The sequence below is a fragment of the Podarcis erhardii genome, assembly GCF_964252035.2.
Source record: "Podarcis erhardii genome assembly, chromosome: 4".
Lineage (NCBI taxonomy): Eukaryota > Metazoa > Chordata > Lepidosauria > Squamata > Lacertidae > Podarcis > Podarcis erhardii.
In genome coordinates this window covers 86,576,939-86,595,587 of record NC_138508.1, presented here as the reverse complement: position 1 = coordinate 86,595,587, position 18,649 = coordinate 86,576,939, and the positions used below count along the sequence as shown (strand labels likewise).

At 41.7% G+C, this 18,649-nt stretch overlaps 1 protein-coding gene across 7 annotated transcripts in view; it reads left to right on the top strand.

Moving 5' to 3' along the window:
- Nucleotides 1-18,649, top strand: part of FARP1 (FERM, ARH/RhoGEF and pleckstrin domain protein 1) — a 187,037-nt gene that overhangs the window by 118,726 nt on the left and 49,662 nt on the right. For 5 of the 7 annotated variants that reach the window (XM_081858064.1, XM_081858062.1, XM_081858059.1 and 2 more), the window contains exons 9-13: nucleotides 19-114; nucleotides 1,889-2,052; nucleotides 8,104-8,172; nucleotides 9,134-9,209; nucleotides 11,724-11,967. In XM_081858064.1, coding sequence (XP_081714190.1) covers nucleotides 19-114; nucleotides 1,889-2,052; nucleotides 8,104-8,172; nucleotides 9,134-9,209; nucleotides 11,724-11,967 — 649 coding nt within the window. The remainder of the gene's footprint in view (nucleotides 1-18; nucleotides 115-1,888; nucleotides 2,053-8,103; nucleotides 8,173-9,133; nucleotides 9,210-11,723; nucleotides 11,968-18,649) is intronic. The other 2 variants (XM_081858061.1, XM_081858060.1) reach the window with 1 other exon arrangement.

The following is an 18,649-nucleotide window of genomic DNA, read 5'->3' as shown; positions in this document are numbered from 1 at the left end:
GTTCTTCTTCATATTCAGGGTCACACCAAAATCAATGCCTTCAACTGGGCTAAAGTTCGAAAACTGAGCTTTAAGAGGAAGCGTTTTCTTATTAAGTTGAGGCCAGATGCAAACGTAAGTCTCTGGAATGCGCAAGGCAATTTGAAGTGGCAGGAGCCTGACGAAAGCATAAAATGTATTATTTCCATTAAGCTTATTCATACTGGATTCTTTAAACCACCTTTATCTCTGCATAAAGTTGTGAGCTTATACCTTGCCCAGTTCAGTGGGCTCTGAACTGTGACATAGGAAATGAACATTTGTTTTTCCCACCCTGACCGCTGCTGACTTCATTTGGGACACCCCTTTTCTGTGCTAGTCCAATCATAGCTGCTGAGCTTGCCTCCATCTCAAACTGATCTTGGGTGTTCCTCTTCCCTCAAATTGCCCCATTAAACCAGTTGTCGGTAGTACCTCTTACAACATGTACCCTGTTTTGGAAATAGGCCACAAATGGTAAATTCAGAAGAGGCTTGATGGGAGAGGTCATAAAATATGAAAGGAATGGGCCAATGAAGATGGTAAAATGGATTGGGGGAAGGGTGAGCAGAGGTAGGAAGTGAGATGAGAGAATATTGCCGCTCCAGCGTAGAAGGAGCATCATTAAGACAAAAGGACACATTAATAAATGATTATTGTTATTTCTATATTGTAGGGCTTCTACTTGATCTCCATGACATCCAGGTTTAAATCTCAACTTGGCTATGAAAGTCAAGCCCTGGAAAGTCACTATATATCAGCCTCCGATTCTGCCTATCAGATTCCGGTGTATGTTATCCTTTCCCCTTTTGGTGATCTCCCTAGGGAATAACGTAACAATTGACTACCTCCAAATACTCTGTTCTGTTCACTAGGCTTAGTTCTAGTTCTCACTGAACTGGTAAACCTGCATTTTGGGCTGTGCCGCTTCAGACTACAGGTGAGGACTTAAATAAGCCTTAATTGGAAATGTATCTGCATGGAAAAACTAGATGTCAGGAGGATTCTTGGCTAGAACCCTGAAAACTAATTTTCTGTGTGGGAGGAATTGTTTAGTCATGCGAGTCCCCCACCCCCAAACCTGTGGTCCAAAATGGTACAGTCCTACCACATGAGTGGAAGCTAGTGTCTTATCTCTTAGATTTGAATATCAGGAACTGACAGTTCAGCAGATTCTTGTTTCCAGTCAGCTGTGATTACTTAGGAAGCTCTCACCATTCTAAAATATTGCCTGTCACTTCTCTTGTAGCATTCACAAAATGAATGTTTTGATGCTGGCATTAAATGCTTTGAGGCAGATGAAGTGGGTCAGCAAGAGAAATGATTACTTTAGGGAAACATAGTCATGTTGATATAGGTGGAGGGCATCATAATATTCCATTATAACGACTTTTCAGGAAAGTTATGTTCCATTATCAAACAATCATAGGGTTGGAAGAAACCTTGAGCATCGTCTAGTTTAACCCTCTGCAATACAGGAATATGCAAATGGTCCTTACAGGGATCAAACCTGCGACCTTGGCATTATTTGCACCGCACTCTAGCCAATTGAGCTAACCACCTGCCTTGTTTTACATTCTACATAACAAAATGAATAGTTCAGCCTCCCAGTAGGGTCCTTTTCTGTCTAGGTACTGTATGGTATAGAAAAACATAGTAGATGCTGAGTAGATTCAAAAGCCATATCATTCGTAAAATAAATAATCCTAAAAATAAAGGGATCAGTGTTATTGCTTGCTTTAATTTTATGCAGTATAAATGTCCTTTTTTACAAGTTGGTGTAGTTGAAAGTGGAGGGAAATGTCCACATTTGCGCTTGGACGATGTTCACTCTCCTTCCAGTGTTAAATCTCCCACCATTATCTTTCAGAGTTCCTTCCAGGACACCCTAGAATTCCTGATGGCCAGTCGGGATTTTTGCAAAGCCTTTTGGAAGATCTGTGTAGAGCACCATGCCTTCTTCAGATTATTTGAGGAGCCTAAACCAAAGCCTAAACCTGTTCTCTTTACCAGAGGTTCATCCTTTAGGTTCAGGTAAAATATAATTTTCTTTGCTACAGTAATCCATGCGAAAAGTGTGCTCACCCACCCTGAGGTACTGGCTCAGATCAGACATAATGTTCTCCAGCAAACCATAGTTTGTGGCAATGGAAACAAGCAATAAACTTGAGCACACCCTCTTCCCTCCTTCCCTGACATCCAACCCCAGAAACTCTAGTTTAAAGGCTCCATACAAAACTCCCTCCAAGTTTGTAGACAGGAAATAAACCAGGAAATATTTGCTGAAGCCATAAAGGAAAGAGGGAGTGCTTGAGTTTGTTGTGAGTTCCCATTGCCACAACCCATGGTTTGTTGGAGCAGGAGCATTATGTATTGACAGAATTACTGAAAGAGAGGCGACTGTACAGTGGTACCTCTGGTTACGAACTTAATTCATTCCGGAGGTCTGTTCTTAACCTGAAACCATTCTTTACCTGAGGTACCACTTTAGCTAATGGGGCCTCCCGCAGCCGCCCCGCACCGCGATTTCTGTTCTCAACCTGAGGTACAGTTCTTAACCGGAGGTACTACTTCCAGGTTAGTGGAGTCTGTAATGCAAAGTGTTTGTAACCCAAGGTACCACTGTTTATTTTCCATGGTTGAGCTTGCACTTAACATTTCTATACTGAACAGTTTCAGACTGAGGACTGTAGACTTCATTAAGGCATCATGTATTCTGTCTTCCTGAGTACCAATGCCTACGTGCATGAACACAAAGAGAGCCACATCAAAAATGGCAGCACCTATAATTTAATGTTCAGTTTAACAGTGCACATCAGGCCCAGTTTTTGTCATTCCTGGCTTGATGAAAGGTTTACTGAATGCTAGGGGAGGGGAAATGTTGAGAAATTTGCGGGTGGGGTTAAAAGCTGGAAGTGATACTGAGATGCACGTGGTGATTTCTCTGTCTCTTCTTTGTGGAATCAAGTAGACGTTGTTTATGATAGTGAGGCATCACAGCCCTTCAGTTGTCTCTTGAGTGTGGATTAAGGCTGAAAATACCTGCAAAGGGTTGCCCATACTGACAAATTATTTCTTAAATTTAAAAAGCCCATCGTGGAATATTAAGGTGGCATACATAATGTTCCTAGGTGGTCTCCCCTACAGCCAGCTTCAGCTAAGTGGGTAGCCCCGTACCCTGGAACCAGCATAGTAATTAACAAAATATCTGAGGCCTGTTAGGAAATCATGTTCATTTCATGGAGTCCCAGTCATAAGGAGGCACTGACCCAGGGGAACACCCAAGCTAGCACCTCAAATATATGATACCAGAGATACTTTTGGAGAGGAATTGGGACACAGTTTTGGCAGCAGAGGATAGGAAAATTCTGATGCTGAGCAAAGTGAAAGGCACAGGAGATAATGCTATGATGTGATTAAAAAGGTAGGCCACCACCTACACATGGACATTAGTGGCTGTAAAAGGCAACCAGGTGACTGCTGCTCACTTGACAAAATTAGAAAGTATAATACCTCCTAATAGCTGTCAGTATTATAATTGCCCGGTTGTAGGAAAAGGAGAAATTCCACCGGAGCGAATTTGGCAATAAATTTTTGGTCTTCAATAAAGTGCCTGAAACATAACCCATCTGTTTTGAACCAGAGAAGGCAGAACGATGAACATATGAAAATAATAGAAAAGTGATTTTGAGTTGGCAGAAAGATACAATCATTTTAAAAAATAGCCAGGTTAAGAAACTCAATAAATAAATAAATGATAAAATTAATCAAATGTGACAAGATTGTAATGCTTTGTGAAGGGTTCTACGATGTCTGAGTGAAATCTTACTGTCTTGCAGTCTTCAACAGTGTGTGTCATAAAACAGCCTTCACAGGCCTGTTTTTGGATGTTTTTGACTACAGTTCCCATCAGCCCCAGCCAGCACGACCAGTTGTCATGGGTGGTGGGAGTTGTAGTCTAAAACATCTACAGGGCACCCAGTTGGCAGAATATTGTTAAGCACATTATCAAAGATTATATGACAATATGATTTCATCCATGTTTGGTTGTTATTGTATAATATTGAATTGCTTTGCGGGGGAGGGGGGAGTATTTAGGGTGCTGCAATATTTTACTGGTTTTACTCCAACAGATTAACATAAGCTTCTCTGTGGAAGTTTATTTGTCAACTACATTACATAAAAAGCCATTTCCTTCTCATATATATGTTTAGGCTTCCTTCTTAGGGTTGAGCTTCAATCGGGTGATGGAATTTGGGGATTTAAATTTATTATATTTATCAAGGAGAGTTTATATGCCATATGTCATGGGCAGGCAAACTAAGGCCCGGGGGTTGGATCCGGCCCAATCACCTTCTAAATCTGGTCCACAGACAGTCTGGGAATCAGTGTGTTTTTACATGAGTAGAATGTGTCCTTTTATTTAAAATGCATCTCCAGGTTATTTGTGGGGCATAGGAATTCATTCATTTTTCTCTCTCTTCAAAATATAGTCCAGCCCCCCACAAGGTCTGAGGGACAGTGGACCAGCCCTCTGCTGAAAAAGTTTGCTGACCCCTGCCATATTTGGCTATTTCAAGATTCACTTTTTATACTCCAGTTGCTTTTTTAATTACATTATGACCTAGATAAATTAAGTTAAATTGAGAGAAATGCACCAGAATTGGGATTTGCTCTGTTTCTTTTGCTGTCTCAGCTCTGTGGCTCATCACATATGTTGCTTTTCCCATTTATCTCGACCGCTTGAGTTCTGTGTGATGTTTCCTCTGCATACCAAGCTTTTCATGCTTATTTTCAGGATAGCTGAGGGATGCAGTTTCCCAAGCATGTAATTTGCGGTGGCCGTTTATGCTGATCTACACACTACTCGCTGAATGTCCTAGAAATTATTCAGACTCGTAGTAAAAGTCTGCCTGAAGCATCTTTAATAATTAGGGGCTATTTCATTTCATGCTAGATATCTCTTCCCATCCCACCCCCCAACCTCCAAAGTCTTCAGATAAACATTTCTGAGAGTACAGTGGTGCCTCGCAAGTCGAAATTAATCCGTTCCGTGAGGCTCTTCGTATAGCGGTTTTTTCGTCTTGCGAAGCAAGCCCATTGACAGCTTAGCGGATTAGCGCTATTAGCGGTTTAGCGGCTTTTAGCGGATCAGCTGATAAGCGGCTTATCAGCGGATCAGCTGATAAGCGGCTTAGGGCTTAAGAAAGGGGGGGAGGGGAAAAAACCCGCAGGAACTCGCAAGACATTTTCGTCTTGCGAAGCAAGCCCATAGGGAAATTCATTTTGCGAAGCGCCTCCAAAACGGAAAACCCTTTCGTCTAGCGGGTTTTCCGTCTTGCGAGGCGTTCGTCTTGCGGGGCACCACTGTAAAAATATGTGTTGCTTTTCTTGGGTGCGTTGCACTCAGAAGGCCAATGCCACCCCACCCCAAGATGTTCCAGGAGGCCTTGGAGAGTTAGATGCTGGTCAGGTGTCACCAGTGTGATGCTCTCCAGATGTTGTGGAGTACAACTTCCAGTCATCTCTGCCATGATAGCTGGAGCAGATAGGACTTGTGTTCCACAACATCTGGAGAGGACCACATTGGCTAACTCTGGGCTAAAAGGGCCAACCAATAGTCTTGACTTTTTGGGGTTCGTATTTGATCATATGTTTGTCTTTCCTCTTGTCTTAAGTAGCAACTTTAGTCTAATTGTTTTGGTCTATATGTTTGAATTGTATTTAAGAAAGGGATGGGAAACTTGTCGTCCTCCAAGTCCCATCAGCCCAAATGGAAGGGCCAGTAGTCAGGGATTATGGAAGTTGTAGTTTCAACAACATCTGGAGGGCCACACATTCCCCAGCCCTGCTTGAGAGTCTTAATTAAAGCAAAACCATGGTATCCTCAAGTATTCTGAAGACCTTAGTAAGAGACTGACAGTATCAATGCCCCAGGTACTTTTTTATTTTAATGCAAATAGAAAATTGACATCTTTCTGTCCAAAGGCACGCACTATTTGTTAATCTTTTTTTAAAAAAAAAATCTCATTCAGAGACAGGACCATATTCATTTGAATCTTTAGTACACTTTCATTTAGTATCTATAGGGACAGCTTCCTAGCAGAAAATTAAAATGGCATGTTAAATCATAGCTTATCAGCTGATTGCCTAGTTCACAAGGGAAATATATTGTTCGGATAATAATGCACACTCTTGATAGCACACAGTGTGTTTTGCTTTATTTATCCACAGAACCAACTTTTTGAGACGTTTCACGAATGGCAGATTTCTTGCACAAATACTGCCTCTGTGCAAGCGGTTGTATGCATGGCATCATGTATGATTGACACATACATGTTTCTTGTGACATGTGCACACGGGGCAGGAGACCCTGATTACTAGCTGGCTACTACAAGTTTGTAGATGTGGTGAAGCAGACGATAGTGTGACTAGCATTATGTATTGCTAATGTTAAAATAGCATTAAATTAAATTATTAATGTTTTCATCCATTTTGAATAGCTGAGCATAGTTTTAAGCCAGATATGAGTTTCCTCAGATGCTTAATAGGACAGAGTTTCATAGCTCCAGATTCAGTGCCTCTGTATGCAGCCTAATGCATAATTCAGTGTTCCCTCTCTGGGGAAAAAGGTGTGGGAATCAAATAAATATTATATTTAATAGCAGCAACCAGCAGCTTTTCCCTCCAAATTTTCTGAACTGGAGCCACCTGGGCAATTAAAATTTGGAATTTCAACAACAGTATTCTTAAAAATTCATAACTCATTGTGGTGGTGGTTCCTTAGAAGTGGTATAAGAGTGTAGAACTGCCTGAGGTATATAAGTTACTGAGGTCCTTGAAAAAGTTCCACAAGAGAATTCATCAGTCTTTGCGATAGGTTAGAAATGTACCCAACAAGGGAGTTGAATGGCATGGAACACAAGTTTTCTCAATGTCTGACAAATCTTTCTGCTCTTAAGAGTGGCTGGGCAGTGCTGCAAGTTGCTAAGCTTCACACTCACTGTTTCAGAGTAGGCAGATAATATCTCTGTAAAGTTTTGGATAGAGTTGACTGCACCCCATCTTGGCTTGTAGTAACAAACCATTTGATCTCTTGGAGAACCTTACAGCTTAAGGAACTCATAGGGGTGTGGGTGTGCAGGCGTCCCCCCCACTTAACATGTGATTCACTTGCGTGCAACTATATATATGCACAGTGCCAGGAAAGAATGAAATGAATTCAATTCAAACCCAGAAATGGCAGAAGAGAACCTGAGAATCCTTGTGGCTAATGAGGGGAGCCTCCTTGGAGCCCCCAAAGGACATCAGTGAGGGTGGAGGAAGTCCTGAAGAGACCCAAGGCACAGCGGGGCTTTCTTTAAGCTGCTTAGCCTCCCCGCCTATCAGCTGATGTGTGGTGTAGCGCAGCATTTTTGCATTCTCAGGCAGCAAAAGCCAGAGGATTACTGGGGGCCGCATGGCCCACCATACACAACCAGAGGACTGCATTCAGTTTAATGGGTACCCGTTGTGAATGCCTGCAATCATGTTGTGAGCAGCTGAACATAAAATTACTCATATATGTAAAGGAACATTTTTATGCTAAAGAAGTAGAAAGTAACACAGATGGTTCTGTTAACTTTTGGACATCCGGTTCCTCCTACCTGAGGCATGTAGGTGAAAATTCAGTTTTGCTTTTTTGCAAGAAATGAATGGTTTTAGCAGTAGCCTGAGAGCAGGGGCTTTTGTGGTGCCAGAACATGCTGAGCGATAAATCAGTGCCACCACATTGCGAGGCTCCTTGCCTCTCCACGACACTTCCAAGAATCTGCAGCCGGTGGGGACACAGTCTTTGACAGAGTGATGGTGCTGATTCAGAGTGATAAATACTCCCAGGCATTGTGGATGTGTTGACATCAGAGGCATTCTCATAGCAGCAGATTCTCCAGCTTTTATTTACTGTTCCTGGTAACTAATAACCATGCCTGGCATCAGAAACAGCCCAGAGTTAAGGATGCACTAATACTAGAAAAATGTACTTCCACAGCCTTTTATTTTCCTGGTTTTAACTCTTGGTTTTGTTTTGTTTTGTTTCCTTCCCAGTGGCCGAACTCAGAAGCAGGTTCTGGACTATGTCAAAGAAGGAGGACACAAAAAAGTACAGTTTGAAAGGTGAGAAAGAGTCTTTGCAACAACAATAAAAATAATTTGCTCTGTTTACTTTTTGAGGGTTTTCTTGGGCCTCATGCATGCTCATTCAGCCCAGTTAGCCAAATGACACAGCTGCAGGAAAATAGGGAGAATGTTCTTGGCTTGAATAGTCTTCCCAGAAGAAAATGGCAATATACACAAGAAAAAAACAGTGAGACATAGATTTTTCTTTATCTCCACCCCACTTTCTGGCTTCTCCTTCCTGCTTCCCCAGTTTTGTGCTTAGGTGTTTTGGAGTTTTGGAACTTTTTGTTTATTTGTTTTTGCCTTCTAATTAGCTATCTATTGCTTTTTGTCCCATGTGTTTGGGTTATAACGAATGGTCTGTAAAATAGTTCCTGCTTGTTAACAGTGAGGTATTACAGGGCTTGCTGCATCTTGACCCCAGGTCCATGAAACCACCTCAAATTACTGGTGTTGTGATCATAGGAATTCAGGCCATCTGTAGATAGGTAGACAGTTACTTCTTAATTAAATAAACAAAGCAGAATGAGGAGAGCAAATTGGCGCAACTGGCTACAGGCAGTGAAATGTTGAGACCATAGAAGGTTGGATTGTTGCATGCTATTGCCAAATGTGTTTCTAAGCCAGTCTGCCACATGATGAGTTCAGTGTTTTTGCTAAACTGTAGAATGATCCTAGCGACAGGTTTGTGTTCTGAGTCATCTTTTGGAGTTGGAGGATTTATTTTTTAGTGACTTGTCCTTTCCTTTTATGCCATTTATGTAACACATAGCTTCACTGAAATAACGCATACATATACAACATATACAAATCTGCTTTTGGACTAGAAGTCTGTTTGAAACTGGGCTTAGAGACATGATTGTCTGCCATTGATTTATTCACAGGGGTGGGAAATAACATGCATTTTAACTTGTTGCAAAATATGTTTTTGTTTGTTTGTTTTTTTACCTTTTTCCAGGAAACACAGCAAGATTCACTCTATTAGGAGCTTGACAGCAAAGCCTTCAGAACAGCATTCAGAGGTGCCAAAACAAGTCAGTTATATTTCATGCTTTTGTAAGCAAAAATGTCCAATAGTTCTGTTTGTCTTGCCTAGGCCATGTTTAGCATTGCGCACTGTACCATAATTCACAGCCAAGAGAGGCCAAATGAATGGCAACACTGCAGCTTTAAGCAACTTTGTCCTTTTCTCTGGTTTGGAATGTTTCCAAGCCAAGTAGAAAGCAGTAGCAGTATTTTTATTTGTGTTTATTAATTGTAGTTCTTAGGCAAGCCCTACACACATTAAAATATCTAAACTGCGTGCCTGGCAAGTTCATATGTTGATTAAATAAATAAATTATGCAGATATGCATTGCTGTACAGTGGTACCTCAGGTTAAGTACTTAATTCGTTCTGGAGGTCCGTTCTTAACCTGAAACTGTTCTTAACCTGAAGCACCACTTTAGCTAATGGGGCCTCCTGCTGCCACTGCGCCTCCAGAGCACGATTTCTGTTCTCATCCTGAAGCAAAGTTCTTAACTTGAAGCACTATTTCTGGGTTAGCGGAGTCTGTAACCTGATGCGTATGTAACCTGAAGCATATGTAACCTGAGGTACCACTGTATATAATCTGCATGTGCACTTACGGATAATTTTTACACAGGGTAGGCTTCTTCTTTCCAAGGTTTAGAGGAAGAGGACATGACAGGTTTGGAGGACTTGCCATCCTAATTAGGTCCTCCAGGGTTTGCCATTTGAGCCGAGGCATGCCCACTTCCCCTACCCCTGCCAACATAGATGAAGTTCTTCCTGACATTGTGACATGTGGTGATTGGCAGGTGGGTGACACTGCCCACTTGCCAGACTTGGCCCATGAGGCTTGGAGTAAATAACAGGCTGGCCCTTAGGGAGACTCCTGGATTGAATGTGTTATTTTATGATCCATGTAAACAGTTCCATTCTACTTTCTGAGAATGTTGAAGAAATTGACCCCAGATTTAACCCGGTTTCACTCAGTGAGCGCGGGGAATAAAACAATACTCCTCCCCCACCCCGCCCCCAACACAATCCTGATTTTCAGAATTCTGAAGGGTAAAAATGAAGCCAAGCCAATGCAACCTGTTACTAATTTGTGGTCAAGGCTGCCTTCTGAAAGAAGCTTGAACTGTTGCCTAGAAGCAGCTCAAAAGAAGAGAATGTCTGTTGGTGAAATTCCAGTTAAAGCTAGGTGAAAAAGTTAATAATCTTGCTGAGAAAAGAAACAGTAATGGTCTTTATAAGCATTTTGGCTAAAAGTTCTCAATTCATAAAGAATTTTTCCCTTGAGCTGGATTGGCTGATATGACTTCCTGTGGCATGTAATGATTTTTAAAAAATTGTTTGTTTGAATCCCTCTGATATAGCTCAACTAAAGTATTGCCTTGTCGTAGTATTTGCCAATAGTTTTGATACACACACACACACACACACAGATTATTGTAATATTTATTTATGCCCTGCCTTTTTCCCTGGTGGGTCTCAAGGCGGTTTACAGATAAAACAAGAATTGCTAAAAAACATAGGAAAAAATAATTTTTAAAAATAAACATCAATAAAATTAAAACTACATACATATATAAAATCTGTTTAAACACATACAAATAATTACAATAAAAACAGCCCAGTGCTGGCTTTTTCATTAAAAGCAGTCAGTTCCCCAAAGCCTGTTGGAACAAAAAAAGTCTTCGCCTGCTAGCAGAAGGACAGCAAGGAGGGAGCCAGTCGTAACTTCTCCAGGGAGGGACTTCCACAGGCTCAGAGCAGCCACCACCGAGAAGGCCCTCTCCCATGTCCCAACAAGCATGTCCTCCTGTATTATCTTCATTCTAGTGCATGACTTAGAGATCCATATTAGGCTAGAGATGGGGAATTGGTGGCTCTCCGGAGATGTTGCTAGACTACAGCTCCCATCATCCCTCACAATTGGCCATGCTTGTTGCAGCATGGGAGTTAGAGTCCAACCACATTTGAAGGGCCACAGGTTCTCCCACCACATAATAGGAACAACAAGATGGCATTTCACAACCTTTTAATCTCATGAGCTCCTTTGATAATGTACCATAAGCTAGAGACAATCCACAAAACTGTTGTGGGACATTAGATTTTGCTCTCATAGGCAGCCTGCCATCTACCAGTTCAGAATGTTTTGTCTATTTAGCCCAATATTGTCCGTGGTGAATGGCAGTGCCTCTCTAGGCTAGGGTTTCAGGTGGAGGTCTTCCACATCACCTGTTTACCTCTCCTAAGGTGGCAGGGACTGAATCTGGTACTTTTCACGCATGCAGTTGCAAAGCATGTGCTTCTGCCACAGAGGTGAGGCTTTCTCTATCAGGGTCCTATGTGCTGCAGAAGTTGACCAAAGGAGACCAAAGGAATGAGCTCTCCTCTCTTCTGTTCTCTAGGCTTGAAGGCATATTTAAATTTGTAGCACTGTGATGTATGGTACATTTGTAAAGCACTTGATGTTGAGATTGGTGCTGATTTGTCATCTTCGTGTCCCCTCTCACCTCTTTCCTTTCTCTTTCCAGAGCTGTAGTTTTACATATGGAGACGGTGCTGATTCCCCAGCAGTCCAAAGCTGCCGGCAGGGGAAGGATCTAAAAGTTTCAGTGGAAGATGGCGGACACCACACGAGCCCTTCCCTGAAAAAGAGCCCCGAAAAAGAAGGCAGGAGGCTGGACGGTGCTGTGATGGAAGCCATGGAGGAAGAAGAGGAGGTCGCAAAGGACAGATCACAGCACAGTAGATCTCAGACACAGCAACCAAGCACAGGTCCTGCATCCCGGGCTGCTCGTGGCAGTAGCACATCAATTCCTTTCATTGACTGCAGTGATGTAGATAGTGAATATGACCTCCTCAGAGGGCAGATAACCCGCTCACAGTCCCAAACAAATGACAATTATGAGGGTGATTCAACCAGTGGTGCCTACGTTGATTATAGAGGTGAAAATCGTAATAGAATTAGATACAGGGATTCTTCCATCTCCTCTATAAAGGCATCTTACCATCTCACTGAAGACTGCAATGATGGCAGCCCTTCTAGTATGTCCTTCTATGTTGGTGGGAGTCCCAGAGTCCCACGGCACAGCACTCTAGTTGATGAAATGTTTAGAGGTCCAGATACCCGTAGTCCATTGGCTACTCCCTTGCCTTCCAGTAGCAAAGGATCAAGTCCTCACATGAGTTTCAGTAGAGCAGGCTCCCAGAGTTACATCTCCGAAAACGGGCATGACTGTAGGGTTAGGAGTAAAGATGATGATACTCGTTCCTATAGCTGCCACGGTTACAGCAAGCGCTCCCCGGTCTCGCAAAGGCCACACATGGAAGTGGTTTCACATGCGCGCAACAGATCTGAAACAGACCCATTTATCTTGAGCCAGGTATCTTCCACTCCAAACCAGGACTATAGAGCAGATAGGTATCATAAAGGAGGGACGGTTAGAATGGTCCCTTCACAAGGCAAAAACATGGCAAATGGTGTGCCAGCTGCTAGTCAGTCGAAGCAAAGCCCAGTTATACAGTCCTTGTATGCTAGGGGCATGATGGACCATATGTCTACCATCCAGATATTGGAAGGTTCTACCAGCAGTGGAACGGAGTCTAGTGACTCAGATTCAGAAATGGTCAATCCTTTCACCCACCCTCTTGTGTTTGGAAATCCTATAGTGCTCAATTCATCCCCTATGCCAAGGAACAAGTATTCATTTGGCAGCCTCCAACTAGAGGAAGAGGTAGAGGATGTGTCTTTGGCCCTCAGTGATGAAGATGGTGTTCATGTCTTCAGTTGCTGAGAAAACCAAGCAGCACTTCCAGGAAGAGACCAACCTAACAGGAGAGTGATTTGTTGGAAGGTTGTTCATCGAGTACATAAAGCCGCATGTCAACCTCTTAACCTTCTCCTTTTGAAAAGTTAGAAGGAGCTACTGCTATACAGAGAGGTGGTGAAATCTACTAGTGATGTGGGTTTTTTGGGGGGGGCGGGAAGGAGACCTGATTTCTCATCTAACAACCCTGTTAGTAGATTTGTTCATTAAGAAGAAATCTGTACTCTAGTTGTGTGTCATATTTAATGAAGTATAGGCCAGATAGAGATGACTTGTAGCCCCAACCTATTAATTTTTACTTAGAAGCATCTCCCGCTGTTTTCAGTGGAACTTAATCACAAGTAAATGTACATAGGATTGCAGTGTTCGTTATTCGAGAAGCAACGTGATTTGAGTTCATGGTACACACATGTGCATTTCTCTCCTTCTAAAGGAGAGCTTGCTATCCAGTGCCTCAGTTTAGAGTTTAAAGTTTTACATTGCAATCAAAATGCAAAAAAAAAAGGATATTATCAAATCCAGGCATTTTAAAAAATAATAATAAAAGAGCTTAATGACACATTTTTTGAAGGAAGCAATACTATATTTTGCTCAACAAAACCACAAATCATTCTTATGCTGATAGTATGCAAAGTTGCATTTGTGAGCTGAACAAGTTTTTTCCTATTTGAACATGTTGAAGAATATGGAACATGCAAACTTTAAATAGGGTGGGGGGGATGTAAGCAGTCTTTTGAAAGAAGCTCAGTGGTATGTTCCTGTGGTTATTAATGGGCTCGTTTAAACATCAGAAATCATAATTTCTATACATTGGTTGTAAGATTGCTTTCAGCATAGTAGATCTTACTTGCAAATGTTCTTCTCGGGTATTTTGTCATCATTAATCACGGGGCCAATTCGAAACAGGAACCCCAATGTATCAGATCAGATCAGATGCTGTGTTAAAGCAGGCTTTACACATGCATCCCTAGCTGGTTGAGAAACCAAGTGTACATACATTTTCAGACATGGTTCATATCCTGATCAAGCCGTTTCTGAAAACTAAGCAATCAGCTAATTGGGAGGGCAGTAGGATACTAGAGTTAGTCTCCCACACACACCACCCAACTGCTGGTCAGCATTCTTGTAATTATCTGAAATGGTTTTGCACAAGCAGACCCTGCCAGCTGCTGCGTTCTTGGACACGGGGGTCAGGTAGACTCTGAATATTGCATATCTAGCAAGGCATGGAATGCTCCAGTCTTTTTTTTTTCATTTAACAATGTAATAAGATAAAGAACATTGGAATCAGGAAATCTGTAAGGAAACTTTATTGAGTAAAGAAAAGCAGCAAATTATACCCATTGACCTTACCACCATTGCTAAATGTGTTTAACTGGGTCAGAGGGGAAGTATGGGGGAAAGTATTCTCAAATGAATGTGTCAGAATTAAATAATAGAGGGCAGCTTTAGCTGAGTACAGTTGATTCCAACTATTCATTCATTCTCATGAAAACAAATGAGCCAGTTACAGGACATCTTTTAAGCCTGAGCAGTTCTATATTTTGATGGTTTTAGATTTTTATAAAACAAAATCGATACGTTTTATAACCTTTTTCTGATGCCTTGAACCAAAACATGTTAAGTGGTACATCTGAGTGTAAGAATATTTTAACAGAACTCAATCTATAGTTGCCTAGTCCTCTTCAGTATTTTACATATTCCTAGAACAGGGTAAATGGCAAGGATGGGCAACATGTTTGCACTATAGACTGCATTGGAAATACTTGCCATTGCATGAGCAAACTTATTTCTGTGATTGTGACGGCTGTTTTTTATTTAATGGGAACTGGGATTTACAGGATTATAACAATCCAAAGGGTTAGGGTTTTGTTTTTTAAAGGCCTTTGGGATGCTGACATATGCATAGGAATATTTAACCTCCTCTCTCGTGCGTTTTTGTTATACTGATGTGAAGTTCAGTGCAGATGTAAATGCAGTTCAGATGTTTTGTTTAGTTAGTAGACAAGAGAACAAGTAATCAAATCTGTGACTTTGTGGTTAGGCGGCAGCATGGGCTAATAAGGGAAGGTTTTATTTAATGTTGTGCTGAGAAGGTGATCTGTGTTTTGGGTTTAGAATAGTTTGTCAAATCATTGCCTTTAACTACTGAATGTTTAATTTAAAGCATAACTAAACAAAAACCCACTTTGGAAAGTGTAGATAGAATGTACACAGTGTGTCCTTTATTGGCATGTTTGGTGCTTCACGAAAGCACTAGTTGTTTCAATGATTCCCCCCCCCCCCCGGCATTCTCAAGCAGATTGCACGATAGTTCATTTCTTCCTTAAGCTAAAGCATCTTAATGTTATGATTAGAAGTGGCCATTGGTCTACAAAATGTCTATGTTGTGGTGATGATGTGGATTCAGTGGAGAATGTACATTACCACCTACTGTTGTGTGCGCATTCACTAAGCATTGTAGAGAATGTGCAGAAATGAAACAGCATAAATAGGATTCTGTATTACCCAATCGAAGTGTATAGCCTCTGCCTGATGTGTTTGGGGTGTGGGGGGTGTGGGGGGGAGAGAAATGGGGTATTCCATACATTGCCAGTGAATATGCATAGGAAACCCACAAGCAGAATATGAATGCAATATATCCCTCTCCAGGTTGTGATCCTTAGTAAGTGCTATTCAGCACTTACTGGGCCTCATTCTCATGCAGTGCTAAGCCTAACCAAGAGTGAGCAAGCATACAGGTACCCAGAGGGGAAATCGCAGCCATTTTGCTCCCCTCCCAGTTGTGCTGCTGCCATGCTACCCATAAAACATGGTTTGGATTGCCATTATGTGCAAACCTGGGCTAGTGCTTTGTCTTCCCCAAAGCAAACTACAAGCAGGAAACGGAAAGTAACCTTGGCGGTTGTTTGTGGTTTGCTGGAAGTGAGACAAACAATTGAGTTCATGTGTGATGCTAGACCAAATGAATGGCTTTGTGCCAGGTCGTACATCATCAGTAGGAGCAGGAGAGAAGCAAAAGCATTTTCTCTCTGGGTACAAGCACACTTGCTCATTCTCACTAAGGCATGATACCGCTTAAGAGTTGCATGCAAACTGGACCATTGTTTCTGATGCTGGAGGCAATATATAAGGGCTTCCACCCATTGATAGCCTTGTCATCCACGGATTTGTCCAGCCCCCTTTTTAAAGCCATATTAAAGTCTCTGCATCTTGTGACAGGAAATTCTAAAGTTTAAATATGCCACTGTTTGAAAAAGTATTTCCTTCTGTCTAAAATCTCGCATCATTCAACTTCATTGGACGACCCTGGGTTCAAATATTACTAGAGACCACCATCGTGCTTCTCCTTGTACTTGCCTTTTTAAAAAGACCTAAATGTTGTAGCCTTTTCTCATAGGGAAGTTGCTTTAGCTAGCTGATCATTAAGATTGCCCTTTTTGGCACCCATTCTAGCACTGCAATGCTCTATTTGAGGAGCGGGAACCAAAACTGTACGCTGTATTTTGAGTACAGTTGCACCATCGATTTGTAGAGAGATGTTACTAATCACTATCATGAAATTTGCCCCTCTCACACTAGATTTGCATTAAAGGCATCGTGTTATAGGCAGCTCTATTTTTTATTATGATTTCTTTTCTAATGATTCCTGATTATTGTCCTTGTTTCAGTAACAGAGATGTTACCTTGATCAATACTTAATTATGTAATGGTGTTTTCCATCACTGAAATATCCTCAAAGGAAATGGCACAATTTAGCTTTACCACTAACCATAGGGCTGGCATTGCCGTTTCAGCCACATAAAATCATGCTCTTGTTTGTTTTTAAATTTACAGTCCTATTAAACAGTGCAGCTGAGATGAAAAATATGAATTGTGTAGTTTAAGCACATCAGATTCCTAATTGTAATTTGTAAATATGAAAACGACAAGCCTGTTGCCAATTAGAATTCTCATTGTTGGTATCCACTACTTTCTTTATGTCTGCTCTCTGTGTTGTGCATAGAGTTAAGAGTACAGTGGTGCCTCGCAAGACGAAATTAATTCGTTCCGCGAGTCTCTTCGTCTTGCAGTTTTTTCGTCTTGCGAAGCACGGCTATTAGCGGCTTAGCGCTATTAGCGGTTTAGTGGCTTAGCGGCTATTAGCGGCTTAGCGGCTTAGAAAAAACTCGCAAGAACTCGCAAGACGTTTCGTCTTGCGAAGCAAGCCCATAGGGAAATTCGTCTTGTGAAGCACCTCAAAAGACGGAAAACTCTTTCGTCTAGTGAGTTTTTCATCTTGCGAGGCATTTGTCTTGCGGGGCACCACTGTAAATTGGAAATTTGCTACTAAAGCAAAGTAAAATGGGCATTTTTGATGGTGGGGCGAATCCCAAACTGAGGCCCACTTTAACCATTCCATGAAAGTAGCAGAAGAGAAACCATTTCTTCCTTTCTTCCTGTCTACTTTTCTGGCTCTTATGGGGCGACAGTTGATGCACATTTACCCTACAGAGAGTGGTGCACATTCTGTCTTCTTAATTTGGAGACTGAATAGCTTGCCCGTTCACATGAGTCATGAGTGTTGGGAGAGGACGCACGGCCAACAGTTCTTTTCTTGTCACTTCTGTGGGGCATACAAAGTGAACCCAAGTCAAAAATAATTTCCCAAGTATGACATAGTTTCCCCTTTAAGTCTCTCACATGCTCTGTGGTCCTTGGACATTCCCTGCAGATTTGTTTTCTTATCAGTCCTAAGAATCTGCAGAATCTTTGTAGCTGTCCATACACTGATCTTCACTTTAGATTGTTATTTTTTTAATAAAAAAGTTGCACTTCCTTTTAAGGCTCCTCTTAAAAAATGAATGTAGTATTAGTAGTGTGTGGCGATTTTTTGTGTCTCCGTTTTTTGGAGGGTTCGCTTTCTAAATACAGCAGTATTTTATTAATGAACCCACCCACCCCCACTCTCAATCATCTGTTCTATAGATGTGGGTCTCCCCCCCCCCCCAAGATTCTTGCAGAGGTTAGGAATAGCTCTGTTTCTCTGGTTCTTGAAAAGCAGTCTAGTATACCCACCCTTTTGATGGGTTTTCATCTCACTGATGAGGAGGAGCTTTTTGATTACTTGTCTGTTGTGCTTTATAGAAAGATCGGTTTTATCTAATTATCTGTTAAAGCAGCTCTTGCATTTTACTTTTTTCAACAAAGGGAATAAAGCTCACGTCAGGAATCCGTGCAAAAGAGCATTTGTGAATGGAAAGCATGCCATGCTACTCAGCATAGGGTCGCCATGTTTCAAACAGTGCAAATCCAGACAGAAAAGTTGTTGGGCTTTTTTGCCAGAGCTGTTGGGCTTTTTTTTGGCTGCAGTACTCTGGATATGTCCGGGAAATTCTGGACGTATGGCAACCGTAACACGGCAGCTGCAGCAAAACGCTCATGACGTCATTCAAACGTTACTTTTTATGCAGAATTTCCAACATAATTATCAATCTTGGGCTTGGAAAGAGTTACCTATTTCAGAGCTCATTTTTCAGGAAGGGCACGAAATATTCCACTCCCAATTTCTTATCTCCACCCCACCTCTTACTGCTGTTCTGATAGTGACTTGATCTAATATACAAACTTTGGCTATGTTTCCTATCATT